The sequence below is a fragment of the Podospora pseudoanserina genome, chromosome 4 (assembly GCF_035222485.1).
Source record: "Podospora pseudoanserina strain CBS 124.78 chromosome 4, whole genome shotgun sequence".
In the NCBI taxonomy this organism is placed as follows: domain Eukaryota; kingdom Fungi; phylum Ascomycota; class Sordariomycetes; order Sordariales; family Podosporaceae; genus Podospora; species Podospora pseudoanserina.
The window spans coordinates 3,215,249-3,234,964 of record NC_085923.1 but is presented as its reverse complement, the minus strand read 5'-3'; the positions used below and the strand labels follow the sequence as shown (position 1 = coordinate 3,234,964).

The 19,716-nt window shown below is 53.2% G+C and overlaps 3 protein-coding genes and 1 non-coding gene across 4 annotated transcripts; 2 read left to right on the top strand and 2 right to left on the bottom strand.

Moving 5' to 3' along the window:
* Nucleotides 1-734: 734 nt before the first annotated feature.
* QC764_0069990 lies at nucleotides 735-827 on the bottom strand. Its single transcript has one exon. It is a non-coding gene; the product is annotated as a tRNA-Thr (tRNA).
* Nucleotides 828-3,630: 2,803 nt separating this feature from the next.
* Nucleotides 3,631-6,586, bottom strand: QC764_406060 (uncharacterized protein). The gene is made up of 2 exons (XM_062946895.1): nucleotides 5,734-6,586; nucleotides 3,631-5,678 (listed from the first exon to the last, which is right to left on the bottom strand). Exons 1-2 carry the CDS (start codon nucleotides 6,008-6,010, stop codon nucleotides 4,885-4,887), a joined length of 1,071 nt encoding a protein of 356 aa, XP_062800830.1. The 5' UTR covers nucleotides 6,011-6,586; the 3' UTR covers nucleotides 3,631-4,884.
* On the top strand, nucleotides 6,128-8,591 carry CDC28 (Cyclin-dependent kinase catalytic subunit). The gene is made up of 3 exons (XM_062946896.1): nucleotides 6,128-6,916; nucleotides 6,981-7,656; nucleotides 7,711-8,591. The coding sequence occupies exons 1-3, from the start codon at nucleotides 6,880-6,882 to the stop codon at nucleotides 7,952-7,954; spliced, it is 957 nt and encodes a 318-aa protein (XP_062800829.1). The 5' UTR covers nucleotides 6,128-6,879; the 3' UTR covers nucleotides 7,955-8,591.
* An 8,453-nt stretch (nucleotides 8,592-17,044) lies between these two features.
* PCL1 (PHO85 cyclin-1) lies at nucleotides 17,045-18,250 on the top strand (the record flags this gene model as incomplete). Its single annotated transcript, XM_062946897.1, has 1 exon — nucleotides 17,045-18,250. The coding sequence occupies one exon, from the start codon at nucleotides 17,045-17,047 to the stop codon at nucleotides 18,248-18,250; it is 1,206 nt and encodes a 401-aa protein (XP_062800828.1).
* Nucleotides 18,251-19,716: the final 1,466 nt, after the last annotated feature.

Genomic DNA, 19,716 nt, shown 5'->3' with positions numbered 1-19,716 from the left:
TAAAGCTTCCCCCGCTAGATCAGGAGAAGAATCCCCGCGACATGATCACCGAGGTGGTGCACTCCACCACGAGCAAGGAGCATGGCGTGGCCTTTGGGTTCGAGATTGAGGTCGGCGTGAAGAGGATGATGAGGGAGGCGTTTGAGTGGCGGAAGACTAGCAGAGTTAGCAGCAACGACAACCAGAACAAGAGTGGCCAAGCGGAGGAGCACGCTGAACGGGAACTGTGTACACGTTGTAGCGTCTTACACCTGGTCACGCTAGCCGACCCTTATCCGAGGCGGGGTCGTCACGCTCAGCAGTCTCCGCCTCATGGCTGCCCGCGGCTGAGAGTAAAGTTCAGACTGTCGCCGAGGTGGTTTTTAGCAACGTGCTGAACTGGAAACATCCATTCACGTTGGAGTTGAAACAGGCTGGTCGCACAGGGGAGCTGGGCGAGCGTTGGACGTTGATGGTGGTCATGACTACGTTGAGTCTGTATTTCCTGCGCCAGGCTGGCAAGACGAACAAGACGACGGTTGGAGCTGCACAGAAATTGCATTCAAAGTAGCTTGGCTTCAAGAGCTTGGAGGTAGGTAAGTAATCATGCGTAATCGAAGCCGGGGTTCAGTCCGTGATCTGGAGTATGGAAAAAGCGATGTAGAAGATCATTAATGACAAAAGAGGAACCGAATCCAAAAAGTACTTATGCAAAGTAAAAAAGCAATGATGGCCCAAAAGATAGAACACTTCAATGCCTACTACTGGAATCGAACCAATGATCTTTCCATTGACTGAGGCTGCAAGAGCCATACAAGTGGAACGCGTTACCACTGCGCCAAGCAGGCTGTTTTCTCATGTGATGTGAGGTTATTTCCAGTATGGCGTCAATGGGCTTAAGAGATGAGTGGACATGGTGGGGCACGAATGTGGGTTCTGCCAGTGGCAGGTGTTGTGATTTGGGTTATGCTTTGCTTTCCCAGTTTCTTGACTTGTGCTTATACCAACTGCACATCTTTAGCCAACAAAATATCGTAGTGTAGGTGTGGAAAAATGCTTGAAGATGGATGAGAGCATGAGGTTTTCTCTGAGAACCAGAGCTGAAACCCGGGCCTCATGTATCTATTGGTTTGCCTTGATCAAACGCTCAGTGTGAAACTGACGTGGAGGATTGTCACTGCCGTGGCTTGAGTGAGGTGGTCAGTCTTTTCAGATGAGGATCAACTGCTACAGACTCGGAGCCTCGACCACGTCAAACCTACCAAACAACGCCGTTCTCTCACCCACCTACCCTTCTGGCCTTCCTCTCTTTCCATCTCCCCTTATGAAACATCACCTTATAACCCTCCTGAACAACGCCATGACAGGATACTTTTTGTCCGCCTTGTGCGACTGACGGGGCTGCCAATATCAGGTTCGGATTCACTGCCTGGACGATGTCCCATCCATATATAAGAGCACCGCTACCTTGCAAAGAGAGACACCTTCCTTTACCCATCATCAGCAACCGGATATAGCTTCAACTACCGATTCATAAACAGCAAAGGGTGTGTGATTTCATAAGTCGTCATGAAGTCAAACACAGCTGACCCAGGCCTTATGTATAGCTCTGCTCAGACGATAAAAGCTTTTGTGCGCCGTTTATCAAACCAACTTGGTCACCTCTACCAGCATGACTGGCAGCCGTCCCCCCACGTCCCCTCCTGAACCGGAGACTCCGCCCGCGACCCTTACTTCGGACGGCTAACACCAATGTCGTAAGGGGGTTATTTCCCAGTACCACCAAAAAAGCGGAGAATCATGGAGAAGGATAGGCACGACAGGGAAAGGATAGCTGGACTTTTCCAGAGATCGAGGTGTATGGAACCTAGCATTTAATATTGAAATTCCAGTTCAAAACCGATAGCGACGGGCCCTGGATGCAGTAGTTCAACCGACGTTAGTGTGTGAATAAATGACCTGACATATCGACTGCACCCAAGCCATCATCCTTATCCTCAAACCGCTCTTAATCAACTCTCTAGGTAGGTGGCCATCACAATGTCCAACACCCACCAACCCCCCACCCCTCCCTCCTCGCAATCGCCTCCTCAGCCCTGCTTAGACAACCCCATCGCCTCTCCCTTCCCCCCTACCATTTCCCCCCATCCCTCCCCTTCCCCGGTCCTCTCCTCATCTGTAATCAGCAACCACATCCCAAAACGCCCTCCCCCCCACAGGATCCCTCCCCGCCAACGCCCCCCTCCCCTTCCCCAACTGACAATCACTCCCCCTCAAAACCTCCGTCCTCTTCCTTCCCGCCTCCTCACACTCCCCACAAACCCTCCTATCCCTTTCCTCAACCTCCACACTCGTAACCATCACCGGCCCCCATTTATCAAATACACACGCGCAATCCCCAGTCATGATCCTCCGGCAACATCCCACATAAGGCTGGAAAGGTGACTCGGTGTCCCAGTTGTAATCCGGCTCGGGATCTGGACCTGGTCTTTTGTTGCAGGCTGGGCAGAGGTAGGGGAGGTGGAAGAGGCGGGTGCAGGGCATTTTTTTTTTCTTTTCCCTTTTTGTTTGCGCTTGTGAATGCGAGTTGGTAGTGCCTGAAAGTAACAGGTAGTTCACGCGAGGGCGCAGATGGGATTTAGTTATAGCCGCGCGCGGGCAGGTGTTATCGTGAGGTGGTGGAAGTTCGCGCGGGGAGATGGTGAGCAAGCTGGGTCAGGCGGTGCGTTAGCGGATGATGCGAGTGTTGGATTGGAAAAGGAGTATTAATAATGTCGAACCTTTTAACCCGTGATGCCTTTAAAGTAAGGTAGTGAGTTCGTGAAGAATTTGGTGCAAGTGAATTTGGTCAGAGAAAATATGATGTGCTCTTGACATGTGAGGATAACTGTGGCTGAAAGTATGATTCTCTGTGTTGAACCTTGAGAGATCGGGGCTTGGGGGTGTTGCAAAGCTTAAAAATGTCGAACCTTGAAACTCGGTCGTGATCTCGAATTTTGGTGTTTTGAACTTTTTGGTTGAGATTTCGTTTGCGGTTTTGTGACTTTTGGCCGTGATAGCATCTGGACTCGTCTTTTTGGTCGAGGTTGCCATTCACCACTATTTGCAAGTGGGCCGTTGGAGAGCAAGAGCGTGAGCTCCCCAGTTGACATTACATCTTCCTCAACCAGGCCTGTCCTGTCGAACTATTGTCGGATTGCGGTACCCCACCCAACCAACATAAAAACAAGTGTGCTGGACTTGGGGAGCTGGTTTCCATGTATCCGCGATTCCATAAGGCTGATGCTCTCTCAGAGGTGGATATAGATAAAATAAATCTGCAAGGTTTGGTTCTCTAAGGCCCATTTAAGCGATGGAATGGCCTGGAGAGACTCTTGAAATTCATGGGCGCCGACGGTTGGATGACCTAAGCTGACGCCGAAAATACTCGTATGTGAAAGACAGACCCTGATAACGATCGAACTGGCCTTCTATTTAGCGTACTGTCACCTTTATGCACATAATTGTACATTACCATTACAACCCCACGATCCTCCAGCTCGTTCCTTCACCACTTCCCTCACCACCTCCCAGCATTAACCTCCAAAAACCCCTCCAACTCCCCATCCCCCCCCCCGTTCGCCTTCCCTTTATCATTCTCCTTACCCTTTCCCTTCTCCTTCTCCTTCTCCTTCTCCTTCTCCTTCCCATGATGATGATAACTATGACTCCTCACCCGCTCCATCAACCTCCCCATCCCACTCTTTGACCTTTTCAACTCATCCCTCTTGGGAATCTTACACGACAGCCCCCGTTTCATCTCATCCAAGCTCAACCTGGTAGGCACAGCAGTGTAGTGACAGCTCCGGCACTTGTCCCTAGCGTGCTCCTTGATCTCATCGGGTGCTTCGATTGCGCCGCCGGGGACGGGGGTGGGCTCCCAGCAGATGTTGAAGTGGGGCGTTGTCTGGAGGTTGGCCCAGTCGCACTTGATGAGGGTTGGTGGGGGGGTGAGGGTTGCGAGGCAGATCTTGGGGGGCTCTGAGCTGTCAATAAGGGGAGGTTGTGAGAGAGGAAACTCGGCGCTGGTGCGGCGGGATTTGGAGAGAGGTGGGGTGGGGAGCCCGGGGAGGGGGCGGCCGCAGCGGATCTGCTTGTAGTGTTGGAGTTGGCACATTGTTGCGGTGGGTTAAGGTGACAGTTGCAAGAGGATCGAAGTGAGAGATGTCCGGGAGCCGGTTGCCGGCGGTGAGATTTAAGTTTGAGGTCTCCGCTGTTGTGTTGGCTTTTGCGTTCGCAATGCGGCGTATGACTTGCGTGTTCCTGAGATTGCCACAAGACGGAGGAATGGGGATGGACTTGCCGTGCGGTATGAGATGAAGGGTCAATCGGCTGGAAAATGTCAACAGAAGTGAGTCCGAAACCTTATATCACGGCTTCCAATCTCCGACCCAACGGCGCGCCTTCACATTCCATCATACCTCTCGCCTCGTGGCGCGCTCCGAAGGCAGGATCCGCAAACCGCAACGTTGGTACCACTCGAGACAATTAACCTTTTCTATCCGTCTCAGACCCAGAGGCAAACCCGAGACATCTCCACTGTCCTCGACATTGTCATGTGATGGCCGGCTGCAACGTTGGCCAAAGCAGGTACGTCCAAGGTCTGGTGGTAAGTGTGTGTTGGTGGTCAACGTCGTGCGTTGGTCGGTCCTACACCAGCGCCACAGGAAAAGTGGCCGAACGCGGTGCATCAATTTCCCCGAATACCTATTATGCAGCTGGTTTAGATGGTGTCAAAGGTATCGGAGCAACTCAGACACTCAAGTGATCTTGTTATCAAGCCGAGGAGTAGTCATCAATTAATCGGGTTCTGTTGGCAAACACCTCAAATTGTATAACCAAATGTCCTGTTGATGAGCTCAACAGTTAATCCCGCATCTGCCTCACATTGAGGTTAATCCGCTTGTTCTTCATCCACCCCCTCCACTCTTCGTACTTTCCATCTTCTGCCGGCCAGTCCTCCAAATAGTCCGGGCATGTCCCCTTCAGAACCTTGGGTACACCATGCCACGCAAACCTCGAGTCCTTGGTCATGTAGATGGCATCTCCCGATCTCAGTCTCAGCAGCAGATACTCTTTTTGTCCATCTCCAAAGCCTGCGGCCTTTTTCTCCTCGTCGCTCATCTTCCCGACATCGTTGGGCGCGATCATGAAGAGGGAGTCACACCCAAAGCTGAGAGAGATCAACCCTTTGTCAGTCTCCTCTGATACATCCCTGTGCATCATCATTGTGTCTCCTGGTGTGTAAAAGTTGACAATGGCTGCCTGGGCAAGAGTCTCCGGAAACAGTGTCTCCAGAAATCCGGCAATATCAGGTGGGAACTGAGGAGGCAGCTCGCCGGGGTAAATTCTGTTGGTCCAATCATACTGACCGCCGAGGGTCACCCAAGACAGTCTTCGCTGGAGGACTTGTTTGATGGTCAGGGGCTTGTGTACTGAGGGATCTTTTGGCGTAAAGGTAGTGGGAGAGTCTTGGGGCAGAGTAAAGAACGAGGCATGTTTGTGCTCGGGGCCTTCTGACCCTTGATCGGGGTATGGAAGCTCATAATGGAGATGGAGGTTGGTCTGATGGGTAGGGTGGCTGAGGTCTCGATGTACCATTTTCCGCAGGAGGATCTTTTGGACTTCTGGGGGGACGAGAGAGGGCAGAATGAGAAGACCTGCGGGCGGTGGTTAGTCAGGTATCATCAGGACATGTCAGAACTGTCGACGCACCTGGCAAGAGGGGGTGATAATATACTGGCACATCCTTATCCACTGTGATCTCGGGACTGCCAGGTGGGCAGACGTGCTTGAAGGACTGATTCAAGGTCTCTGCAGAGATGGTGCTTGCAATGACAAACTCGGCAGCCTTTTCTGGCGATAGAAGATCGTCGATATCATTTCCCTCTAGAACATCCTTTTGTTCTGTTCTGGAAAAGGCCTTCCATTTTGCCCTTAGCTGATCTGAAGGCTGCTCATGAGCATCGAGCTCTTTGATGTCCACCGTCATTGTCAACGATGTGAATTGGAATGGAGCTTATATGCAAGCTCTTAAACTTGGTGTGGGATAAGCTTTTGCCGCAGGAGATGGTCGCAGTCAACGGTCTGCCTGTCGATGACTAAGACTCAAGACTCAGATATTCCAGACTGTTTTCTGCTGCCCGTGGTCGTGGATGTTGCACAAAAATACAGTACCTCTTGTTCTTTTCCCGATCGATAGCTGGCTCCTATCAAAAATATTCGGCGCGGGGTCCTTGTGCCCCTCTTCCCAGCGGGTGGCCAGACCTGCAGGGCGCAGAAGCTCGCTGGCAGTGGTTAAAAAGTGGATCCCTTTGCGCCACGCAGGGCCGGGCCACTCGCTGTGCGACAAGCCTCGACGCGATCTTTTGTTTGGGCGCGTCGCCGAGCTCCCGTTTCCACGGCTGCCACCCCCAGCTTGTTGATCAACTTTGAAATTTGGAGAAAACCAACAACGCCCACCACCACCACCACCACCACCGCTCGACATCGACATCGACAACCCACGACCCACAACCCACGACCAAGTAAGTTAGCCCTTCGATGGCTCAGGATATCTGACGCCTTCTCCCACCCCTCCAACGGTCCCTTTCATTTTCTCGACTTTCGACTTTGACTTTGACTTCGACATCGTCTTCGGTTCTCAGTTTGGGCCGCTATCTGTTTTGTCTCGGCATCGTCTCTGCCCCTCGTTCTCAGCCGTTGCACCACCACCACCACCACCACCACCACGAAAGCGACCACTTCCCCCACTTTGTATTCGATTTGAGCCTCCGCTTGGCCGCCGATACCCGACCAGTTTTGAACAAGAGAAAGGAGAACACCTCATAATACCGGAAAAAGGAACGATTTCTAACCACCATGGACAACTACCAGAAACTGGAAAAGATTGGCGAGGGTATGTTGTGGTCGGCATCTCCCTTGATTGCTGGCTCTTCAACTAACACCCATCTGACACACAGGAACATACGGTGTCGTCTACAAGGCTCGTGACCTGAACAACGGCGGGCGCATAGTGGCCCTGAAGAAGATCCGTCTCGAAGCCGAAGATGAGGGTGTCCCGTCGACCGCCATCCGCGAGATCTCGCTGCTCAAGGAGATGCGCGACCCCAACATTGTGCGCCTGTTCAACATTGTGCACGCCGACGGCCACAAGCTCTACCTCGTTTTTGAGTTCCTCGATCTCGACTTGAAGAAGTACATGGAGTCGCTGCCCACTAGTGATGGAGGCAAGGGGAAGGCTCTGCCCGAGGGCACAAGTGCTGAGCTCCACCGTTTGGGATTGGGCGATTCGATCATCAAGAAGTTCATGAGCCAGTTGTGCGAGGGTGTTCGTTACTGCCACAGTCACCGCATCTTGCACCGCGATCTCAAGCCGCAGAACTTGTTGATTGACCGCGACGGTAACCTGAAGCTTGCTGATTTCGGTCTGGCCCGCGCCTTTGGTGTTCCTCTGCGTACCTACACCCACGAGGTTGTCACTCTTTGGTACCGCGCTCCAGAAATTCTGCTTGGTGGCCGCCAGTATTCCACTGGTGTCGACATGTGGTCGGTAGGCTGCATCTTTGCCGAGATGTGCACGCGCAAGCCTTTGTTTCCTGGTGATTCGGAGATTGACGAGATCTTCAAGATCTTCCGGTAAGTTATGCTGCTGAGCAACAGAAGAGGAACTTGACTGACTGACTATCCTAGCTTGCTCGGTACCCCCACCGAAGATGTTTGGCCCGGCGTGACCTCGTATCCCGACTTTAAGGCCTCTTTCCCCAAATGGGTTCGCGATTACAGCAAGCCCCTGTGCGACAACCTCGACGACACAGGTCTTGACCTTTTGGAAATGATGCTGGTGTACGATCCCGCTGGTCGTATCTCTGCCAAGCAAGCCTGCAACCACCCCTATTTCGAGGACTTTCCCCGCCAGAGTGCTGGATACCGCTAGGAACACCATCCAATGACTTTGCAGGGCAATAGTACCCTTCGTTGTCCCCGTGTTGGTCCCCACACTGCCCCCGGCGACAACATCACTGCTCGTGGCGTTCAGCGGTCTCATTATCACATGTAAAGAGCATGATGGAGGGACTAGTTGGAGTCAGCCTCACACCCCGGCCGTTTCTGTGCACAACATAACTTGTTGATCCCGAGGCATAATTTGACGTCTGCTTTCAGGATACCTGTCGATCATACAGATAGTATACTTGAGGAATTCATATTGTCTGGCTTTAGACGGCGTTTGGAGGAGATTGCGGTCCCAAGGAGATTGCGGAATGATATGGGTTGCGCATTAGCACGGGTTTCTGGTTGGTGGAGAGGCATGGAGTGATTAGAGAGGCTGTGATGGATTTTTGTATTAATCAAAAAGTATAAGAGCACCATGGAAGAGGATACCAAGGGGGGAGAAGCAGGCAGTATCCCTGGACATATTGTTGTTTCCATCAGAGATGGACGTACGGATGGGATCATTTTTCCCTTTGTCGCAGCACTGCTAGTGTATGGAGTAGGCGATGAATCCTGAGTAGGCAGAGCATTGCTTCTGTCGAAACACGTTGTGCTGTCGTCGGTGGTGGTGAAGGTGTGCCTTGTTGTTCTGGATGGATAGGAAACGACGGAGCTTCCCTCGTCTAGCATTTCTAGACTCCACGTTGTGAGCTTTGCTCGGGGCGGTAGCTGCATGCCCTCGAGATAGCTCCAACATGATGACCTCAATACCCAGGCCAGCGCTGTTTACCTGCAACCAAGCGGCACAGAGCTGCCTAATGTCCCCTGTTGGGGCTTGTTTGTCATTTTGATACTCCCATTTCTCTCGTACTGAGGCAACCCACCTCCCCACCACCACCAGTGGCCTTCCCCGTCGTGCAAATCCGCCAAGATATCTACCCGAAGCACTCAACATTCCAGACTCATCAACGCTGTCCCCCAGTCACCACCACAGTTCAGCTTTGATGTGGCGCCGACGCGCCTAACCCGCTTATCCCGCAACCCATCTCCCCATCAGTATGCCCCTCTGCGGCGGGTATGTTAAAGCACATCAACCAGACAAAGAAAGTCCGAGGTTAAAGTCATGAGCGTCATGAGTAGCGGTGAGCATGGAAGGCCTCGTGGACCGAGGAGGTCGAGCTTCGGGCCGCATATTACTGGCATGCGTTCGGGCGGCGTGGAGTCGTCTTCACCGATGGGCGGATGCGGGAGGGATAGCTCCGGCGGCGGCGTGGGTGTTTTACTCACTTTTGGAGGGGAGGGAGGCTGGGGATGGTCATCTGGTCGTGGTGTGATAGCATCTTGAAACACCGGGTTGAACGCGAGGGTGGTCGGCGGTTTTTTTTGTGATGTGGTGGATGGAGGTCGAGATGATGCAGAGTATACCGGGCGGCCGCTGGAGTTGCACCCATTGCAGGTGCACTTCGGGGGTTGGTGAGCCAGGTTGGTGTTCACCTTGCCCAAAGCCAACATCATGGCCAAAGAAGATGTGTCGCTGGCTTAGTGAAGTTGCAGAACTGAAAAGTGGTACTGCATGTGGCAGTATCTGACAGGCAGCGACGCAGCATGCGGAGAGTATGGTTCACGACATCTATGCACTTCAGAAAATGTAGGCGCAAAGGCAGGCAAAGCCACGGGCTATTTCCGATCTTGGAGCCCGGATGGTTAGAGATTCTTTGTTTTCCAGTATCAACCAACCTCTCTGATCGACTGCCGACACCTCAAGCCCAGTACGAGGAGTTTGCACACTTGTTTGCTTTCCTGAGCCTCAACACCACCGCACCAAACTCTCGTGCTCCTCTCCTCCCCTCTGGCCATGGGACAAATGGGGTGGATCTTGTGTAAGGTAACCGCCAACATCAACCCGCGCAAAAGTGGTTATGCCAGCCCCGAACCCGCTTCACCCGCTCTCTCTCAACGGCCATGCGTACAGCTCCTTGGCCACCTAATCCCATCTCAAACCCAACCTCTCAAGATCTCGCTTTCAATGAGCTATTCTGGCCCTCCCAAAAACCACACCAACATGCCACGTCCCATGATCCATTCCCACCGCCAATCCCGCACCCCAGCTGAAGACCATCAAACAAACTCCTTCGACTTGAACTCCCCAAATCAGTGTAACACAAAAGTAAACAATCCAACCGCCTCATTGGCCAACCCAGCCGACACAAACGCCTTTCCCGCCCCGTCCCGCTCTTTACCCGCGAATAAGCCACCGCCAGCTATGCCCATCGCTTGGAAGAGTGCTCACATGTGGTATCACAGCGGGTCGGAAGCTCAAACAACCGCTGCAGCCGTCCGGGCGCATGCTTCTTATTGGCTCTCCTAACCGCGGCAGACGGGAGAGAAAAAATTGAGGTGCTAAAAATTGTCATTGGCTGGACCAGATCTCAACGAGATCTGGTGTCCCACCGCGGAATGAGAATAGCCGCCCGCGGCGGCGCTTGCGCTTGGGAACTACTACAACAGAGAACGAGAGGACAGGTCGGCCGCTGGCATAGCATGGCATTGCAGAGGTGCTCTGAGCGCTTGTGTAAATAACCTACCTACCTACACGGAATAAACGGGACGCCTCGCCTTTGCACGTTGCAGAAGTCAGAGTCAAACTGCGACGAGGCTGATGAACAGACGCGCGGCTGAGACTGCTTTGCTTGCGCAGTCAACGTTGCTGTGCAGTACTCCGTAGTTTGAGATACACGCCGTTCGAGACCCCAGCCTCATCCCTTGCGGGCTTGTGTTTGTTTGAACGCCGAGGAGATCAGATACGACTTCCATCGATAGACGGGGTGAGTCGGTGGTTGATCAAATCGGATCATCGGACCAAAAGTGAGCATCGAGCTGTGTTGTGCGCAGGTTAGACAGACGCCCCTAGCAGCTCTGGTATAACGTCACCCCAGGCCTATTCATCGGCATTTGATAACCTGCCCCTCTAGACTGGTGCAACGCGGCGCGACCTCCAGACCTGGACAGACCACCCATAGAATCAAATGGGATGAAGCGACGGGGTGTAAGCCATCCCCGCAGTTCTATTCGGTAAGCTGCCGGTGGTGTTTCGGGCTTTCGTGGGCAACCCGAAAATGGGCCTCGAAAATGGGAGCTGTCTCTGGTGGGATTGGGTTTTTGGAAGTCTGGACCCCAAAAGCAACTCGACGCATCAGCGATGTTGAGAAGCTTGGGCGGGGATTGGACATGGTGTTTGGGTTTGCAGGGTGGTTAGTGTCAAGGCCGTCGATGAGCGGACAGTCACTCAGTCAGTCATCGTTGGAGGTTGGTACAACAGTTGTTGTAGTTGTCGTTGTTGGTGGAGCACATGTCAAGATGTCAAGGAGCGGAAAGGGGAATCAACTGCCATTGCCCGGCGCTAGCATCTGAGATTGAATTGCGCAAGAGCTCCACCGCATCGTATTATCGTAGGCCTCTAACGATCGGGTGGGGGAGGGCATTGCGAGATGGTCTTCTCCGCGAAATGAGCTGCTCAGATGTGCATTCTTGGCGGTTGCATGCCGAAAGCATTGCGAACATGACCGGCATCGGGAAACTGAGCTCAGCGAGGGAGGTGTGGCTGATGCCGGATGATGAAATTCACGATGGACTGTCGATCGTGAGGCAGCCATGGCAGCTTGCGAAATGTGGGGGTGGGGCCTGCCGCTAACGATTTAGTGTCAACTGGACCTCTCCCAGCGGAGAGCCGAGAAACCCTGGCGTAACCCTACCCCTAGGATTAACCCTTGTTGTTGCTATCACAAGCTTCAACTTGTTCAACGACATCGACATGGCATTTCGATGCCGATCTAAATTACACAGGAGAACGGTTTCTGACTGAAGTAGGTGATACAAAGCATGGCTACCATCGGACATTCTAATGTTGTGGTCATGTTGCATCAGGACCCTCAACACCAACTGACCGTCGATGCCCCTCACAGACCATGATCACGAAGCATCAAAAATTTCCACCAGCTGAACTATCGCCTTAGACCCCGGCGTACCGCAGTGTGGTTCCATGCTGAAAGTCTCACCTTCCCTCTACCATCCCGGTAGCCAGTCCCGGTGGGAAGCACAAGAAAACGTTGCGTGAGACATGCATTACACAGCTTTGCGTTGTAAGCTGTCTAGACCAAGACTTTGACTGGCCTGTCCTACACTCACAGGAGTTGGCCGCGAGAAGAGATGGCATCTCCGTCACAGCCACTCCTTGTCAGCTGCGAGAGCTTTTGGAGGGGCAGCTTGTGGTGGGTGGTGTCAAGCAAGCTGGGAGCTACCGATTTGGTTGGACAGTAGCTCACCCCGGCTTCTCTGGCCTGCCTTTTGGATCTGCCTTCGGGTGTCCAATCACGGCGTGCGCTGTTGACTTGCTTGGAAGAGACACCGACACCAAGGAAAATGCGGCACTTGGAAGATGTTATTTGGGGGTCTAGATGCGCCTCGGGAGTTGAAGCCATACTCAACACCCTCAACATGTCAAAAACAACAGAAAGGAGGCGGTGTATGCGGCACACTGGCCTGGAGAGAGCTCGGCGTCAGAAGCTGGCAGGTTGACCTCGGGAGGCGTCGCCCAGTCGGCCGTTTGTGCCCGGTGGTTGGCCACGGGAAAAGCCTATTGCTGAGACGCAGAGGTCAAATTTCACATGAAGACTTTTTTTCACTTTCCTTTTGGTGGATGGAACAATACCTATGAAATGCAACCAGCTATTTTCTCACCGATGGCCGATACGAACAATAGCCAAGGTTTATTTTTGGTGAGTAGTGATATCTGAGAAGCGCACTGACAATCTGATGTGGCTCCTGATACAAATGATACCTGCCTTCCGTGATCTGAGGGTGGCAGGTCACTTGAAACGAGAGTTCGGACTAGAGCTAGTGACTGTTCGGATGGATGACACTTACCCCGGATTTTGGTCATCTTGGGGGGCTGGTGACTGGTGAGCCAAAACGAACAGTGTTCTGGCAGGCTGGTACATCTCGATATCGGATGAAAAGTCTACTGATGACTACATCGTCGACATCGCCGTTACCGACTGCCGCGATGAGCATGTTCATGTGAAAGCTGGCAGTGCTCTGTTTTTCATTTTCTGATGGTGTGTCAGCAACGGCGATGCGGCAGCCCAATCGGTGCCATCAAAAGCTCGGCTCGGCAGCCCAAAGGAGCTATTAACTTTCTATGCACATCAGATTGGAAGGGCTCATACCTCAGGCAACAAAGAGGCACAGCATCTCCGGGGAAGCGGACAGGGTGGGATGCTGCCCCTGAGTGCTTGCTACAATTGCGACCTTGTAATGACGGCTTCAAAGGGCTGAAACAAAACATTGGGAGCAAACAACAGAATATCAGATGCGAGGCTCAGGGGTATTGGGCCTTGATCCGGTCGATGCTGTCGCTTTTGTCATCACCGCTTTTCCCGTCGTTGCACCTCACCAACCCGTTTTGTCCCTCTTGCACAATCTCTTTGCTTTTTTGCGTGTAACTATCCAGTCAAAGCTCATGTGGCCCCGGCGAAATAGACACGCGGTTTCCATCGTCTGAGACCTTGGGTGCTCGTGTACTGCACTGTTGTCCCTCCCACATGATTCAGGCGGGGTTGACCGTCCGGTGCTGGTGATACCCCTCAAAAATCTCACGGTGATAGCGATAAGATCGACCCCTGGCAAAAAGACGCGATGACCAACTTCGTTTTGATGCGAAGGATGTGATGTTTTAACTTGCTGCCCATCACCTACATCGTTTCGTTTCACGGCGATGCGGGGAGTGGGAGACGGCTTGGCATCACCGTCTGAGGGTTTTTTTTTTCTTCAGGGGCTCCCTGCGCCGAAACGAGGGACTCGATGAAGACACCACCCGTTGCAATCCCCCCTGTTCCCTGCCCCACTGTTAGCAAACCTTATTTTCCCCGCCTGTTTCTCCGGATCAACGTCACCCGGTCTTAACAGCTTCTTTCCCCTTGCCATTGCCTCACACGAGCATGCAAGCAAAATCGATGAAATATTGGCGTGCTGGTGCTACAGATCATCTCATCATCTCGTGCGTAGCCCTTGACAGCATTCCGGCATCGGCTCACCGCCCGCCCTGCTGCCGATCGCCGGGAAGAATGGTTACGAGCAATTTACAGGTTCAAGACCGGTCATGGATCAAGCAAGAGCGGCAGCATGTCAAGAATCGCCACAGAGTGCCTGCGTGGATGCCCAGTGCCAGCAGAGGCCGGTGAGGCTATTCTGCGGCTGCAGTCTGGTCCAATATCTCGGGTTGACGGCGCAAATGCGGTCTGATTGGGCTGGAACAGCTATGCTCTGCGACTCCTCAACGCACGACACAGTGTTCGCCATGTAAAGTGCAGTTGAGAGGCAGATCAGCACAACGGCAGGAACCCAAGCCCAATCGCTACAAGGGAATATCCTATGTCTATCAGCATCTTCGAACAGTTCCGTCTCCTGAAATCGCCTCCCATGTGGAAGAAGAAACACAACCCCTCTTGTTTCATGTCCGGGCGTTGAGGATGCAACGGGCCAATCACATCGGCCGCAACCCGGATCGCTGGCAAACTCGAAAGTCTGGCATCCAAGAGCTGGCCAACCATTCATCTCAGGAGTTATGCATCGCGTGGATATAGGCATGGATCAAATGCACACCTACAGCCAGCCAAAGCTGGGTGGCACCAGCCTTTTTCAGGGCGGAAGGGTGGAAGGGCACAGGGGAAATGCTCGCCAACTGAGCTGCAGATATCTCCTATCCCTATGACTCGGTCCCACGCATCTCCCTGGGTCGGGTGCTTGGATGCCGGTGACGGCCACGTTGAATGTTCCTTGTGCCTAATAAAGTGTCACCTGTCATCCCTTTTGCTTCGGCTCTGGAATCCACAATCCCATCTTTTGTCCCGTCCATCTTTTGGAGAGTTATATTGACGACCTACTCGGCTGTTTCCCCTCCCTTTCGTGCTTCAACCCGGTTCCATTGACCAAAGAAGGGGGAAACTGGAACTCTTTGCCACCACTCCCTTATCACACGCTCCCTTCTGTAAGTTGTGCCAGTCCATCATTTCCCCTCTCCCTGAGTGAGCGAGGACACTGGAGCCTGGATGCGTGCATGGTGCCATCTTTGCAGCCTACAAAAACTCCCATGACAGCGCCCGTCATCATGGGCATCATCATCAACACCAGGCCGTAACACGATAATCTTATATGGTCCACCAGCCACCAAACTGCATCGACCAGACCCCAACAGTGCATCTACCCGAAATCCAGTGCCAAGGCTGCCGCTTGGCCACCTATTTATCTTGTCATCATACTACCGATCAAACAAGAAGCTTATTTCTCCTCTGCCTCTCACTAGGAAGCCCGCCGAGTGCCCATCCTTTGCCAACAAACCCTTGGAGTGTTTGGCAGTCCAGCCCGTCCCGTTGGACCTATCGCACATTGATGGTGAGTGAGTCGCTTGTCTTTTTTTATTCTGTACTGTGGTATTTGTTTGGCCAAGACCCCACCGGCTTCGCCCCCCGCTTGCCGCTGCGACTGTTGCGACAGGAGCAGAGGAGCGACGAGCACGAATCAATGGCCCCCAGAGCGCCGATTGACAAGTGGTACTGGGCGACAGCTCGAACGCAGCGACAAGCGGCAGCAGAGACAGGCAGACAGACAGACAGACGGACAGCTACCTACCTAGCCTTTTGGCGCGCGACTGTTGACACCCCCTGGTCCAGCCAGCCATCTAGTTTACCGCTCTACCGCCTTACCGCGCAGACCCGCAATCCTTTAATTCCGTCGACAGGATATTAAAACCTGTTCGGAGCCCACGAGGACGAAGTTCAGAATATCCAGCCAGACGTGTGCAGCAGTGCTCTCCTCCCGGTGCCCTTTTCTTATTTTTGTGCATTTCCCAATTTGGTCACGCATCCGCCGGCTCGGAGCATCCATATCGATTGCATTTGCATTTCTCATTTAACACATAATCAATACTCCACCGGCATTGCTCGGCATCATCGACCAGTCTCGACCCCGACATCAGACCGCAGCAAACGCTCGACTCGAAAACCCCACGACGTGAGCACGGATAGGCCCTGTCAACATCCGCTGACTCAATCGGCTGCCGATCGTGCACCCCGACCGCCTGTTCTGCTAATTCTCTAGTGGATTGATTCCCTTGGGATTTCCAGCACCTGCTACCACGCAAACCAGCAGAAGCCGGCCTCCGAGACCCGGCCCCAAACCTCGGCAGCTTTCCCCACTTATTCCGGGATCGCCACCGCGCCAGTCAAGCTGCGACTTGTCATTTCCAGCTTGTTCGTGTTTAAGAAAACCGAAGGAAGACTTGTCTCTTCTGGTTTCCTTTTGCCTCCGAGGCGTTTCGATTTTATTTTTTTGCTTGCGATACGGACTTGTCCGCCTGCCTCGACTCTTGGTCAACAACGGGGTTCCCCCACTGCAGTCCTGATTGGTCGACGGCTTTTCTTGGCCTCAGCAATCAGATCGCAGAGCAATCCAGACGAGCCTAGAGGCCCCAGAAGCCCAGAAGCCGCTGATCGCGCGCCCATCCCCGGTCCCGACCGATACAGCGGGCCACCACAACATCCCAGAGTGCCCACGCACCCCCCTGTGCCGCTGCAACCCCTGCCATCCTTGTCCGCCTGGAGCTCAGCCTCGTCACTGAGCACTTGGGCAACAAAGCCACTGAGACACCCCAGCACACCCCAGCTACAGGCACCCCTGTAGAAGCCGGCCTTTACTGGAACACCACGGCCGCTACCCCAACATTTGTGTACTTTGTTGTTTTTCCCTAAACAGACCCCTGTGTGGAGTCTTCCCTCCGGGTCCGCCTCTGTTGAGTTTATACTTAACTCCAGGGACATCTCCATTTCGTCATCCTATCTCTTTCATTGCATTTCACTATCCCCATCAACAACAAGACAGTCAAAGAGAGACACAGTCGGGTACTTTGTTTCTCTTTCGTCAACTGTCGCCAACACACGCCAACACACACCACATCGACGTCACACCTCTCTCTCTCTCTCTCTCTCTCTCTCTCTCACACACACACACACACACACACACACATCTTCACATCACCGCCATGGAGTCGATACCATCAACCTACCTCGGCACTGCTGAGCTCAACGCTGCCGCCCTCGAGACCTTTATCTACAAGAGAGTCGACAAGGAAATGATCAGGTACCTCGCCAGCGCCGCTTCCGGCGTCATCACGTGCGACCCAACCATGATGGTACCACCCGTCCAAGAAACCAGAACCAGATACCCCTCCCCACCCAGGACACCACCGCCAAGAGCGGTCCGCAGCGAAGACAGCACCTTGCCCACCCTGGAGGAGTTCATCACCCAGCTCGTCATCACCTCCAACGTCCAGGTGCCGACCCTCATGTCCACCCTCGTCTACCTCAACCGGCTCCGGTCCCGGCTCCAACCCATGGCCAAGGGACTCCGCTGCACCACTCACCGCATCTTCCTTGCTGCTCTCATCCTCGCGGCCAAGTACCTCAACGACAGCTCCCCCAAGAACAAGCACTGGGCTAGCTACAGCTACATCACCACCCAGGTGTACAACTTTGGCTTTTCGAGAACCGAGGTCAACCTGATGGAGAAGCAGCTCTTGTTTTTGCTCGATTGGGATTTGAGGATCACCGAGGAGGATTTATACAGGGAATTAGACCACTTCCTTGCGCCGATCAAGTATGACATTGAGGCCCGCCACGCGAGGGAGGTGCGCCACGCTGCGAAGAGGGAGATGGAGAGGCAGAGGAGGATGGAGATTGAGGAAGAGGAAGAGGAGTGGATCCGGGTTGCGAGGGAGACGTCGATTGCCGTTTCTGCCGAGCAGGTTTATGCTGCTACTCCTTCTTCGAGCAGGGGGAGTTCGAGGTCGAGGGGGTATTCGAGGGAGCCGTCGCCTCCGGGGTTGTACTCGTCAGGCTCGTCGTATGCCGGTAGTGTGAGCTCTTCGAGGGCGACTACGCCCGAGGGTGATGATGATGAGGAGGAGCATGATTTGGGTGTGCCGAGGGGAGGGGAGCCGTATATTTACTCGGGACAGCAGGATGGGTTGTATGGTTCCGAGGTGGAGGTTTTGCCTTGCGTGCCGGAGAAGGATGCGATGTATACTGTCCACTCGCACCAGCAGTATACACGCAAGGTCGCTGCCAAGAAGCTGTTGCCGTATGAGGTTCCGAGCTCGGGTCATCATGTGGTTGGGGAGGGGAGGGTGAAGAAGGGGGGGATGAAGCAGATGTTTGGGAGGATGTTTAATGGGGTTAGTGTGCGATGAGCACTTTCCCTCGCCAACACAACACAATCATGACCGCGATGACTTTTTCATTTTTTTTTCTCTACTTAAAACCAGCATTAAAAGGCGGAGTCTTTCCTTTTCTTTTTTTTTTTCCCCCCGCTTTGGGAGAAAAGAACGCGAGGGTGTTTATTTTGGGTGGCAGGCATGAACGGGAAAGGAAGCAAGCACATTGGCGTTCACAACTTGGGAACGGGGCAGGCGGGAATTATATCTTTGCATTGGTACAGGAGGGGTGTTTCTTTGTTCTTTTTGTCGTTGTGTCTCATCGGAAACTACATATACAGCCTGGCCTTTTTTTTTTCTCTCTCGCATTTCCAGCATAAAGAGGGCAAATAGGTACCAAGGGGCGGTGGGGGAGGGATTAATACCGAGAACTACATCACAACGAAAGATAATTTTTGTCCATGTCTGCTGAATTGGTACATACAAAGAAGAGAATAATGGCAAAGAGATAATTCACACACACTTGCTTGTTTTCGGGTTCGGGAGGAGTGAAAGTGAGGGGATGGATGGATCACTTGGGGAAGGGCGGTCACCCTCCCTCGCAATTGTGCATAAACTCCCACACTCCAACTCCGCTTCGTCTATTGGGCATCAGGTTGGAGGTCTCCAGACCTATCATGCTGACCGCCGGGCCAGACAGTCGGGAAATCAGGTGGTTGGGTTGGTTGGGGGTCATTCATCTTGAAGCTTTCTGCCCTTGAGCTGTGCTAACGAATGCAGGGATGGATGGGGGTGGGTGGATGATTGATTGGGTTGTTTACTTATCCGGTCAGTAGGTAAGTTAGAGATGCCACGTCAGAATATCGCTGGTGTTGCTGTTGTTAATGTTGTTACCCCGCACACCACACGACACGACACCGCGACCGCAAAGTTCAGATCCCTACCTTGCCAAAGATGCATTTGTCGTAATTGTTGCGGGTAATGACCCGTTTGCCCGAACCATTTGTTATTGATCGTTTGCGCATCCGAAAAAGTCAATTGTGTGATGAGCCGGCCGGCCTGCCTGGGCCCCCCAGACCAGCATGCTGGCCACGACAACACAAACTCCGGCATTTACACTTTTTCGGTCCCTGGCTGCGAGACTGGGCCTATGATGAAAGAAGCCTTGTTGCCCGGCCCGGGGGCTGGGGGTGCTTGTCTTACAGTGAAGTGTCAAAACTCCAGTCTGAGGGATGTGCAGAAAGAAAAGAGCCTCACGTCAGCCTCCGGGATGGGGGAGTAACAATGGAAATGGACATTTGAGGCTCAAGTTCTCTGCAGTGGCTTCAGTAGTTGTCGTCGTGACTGACTGGGCATATCGTACTGAACAAGGTAGTTGGCATCAGTCACTTTTGCAAAAAAAAGCCCCTGAGGCAGATAGGCTCTACGCACCCATTGTACTGTCGAGTGGGCATGTAAGCGATGCATGACATTGTGGTATTGCTGGTGGTCAGCATCTTATT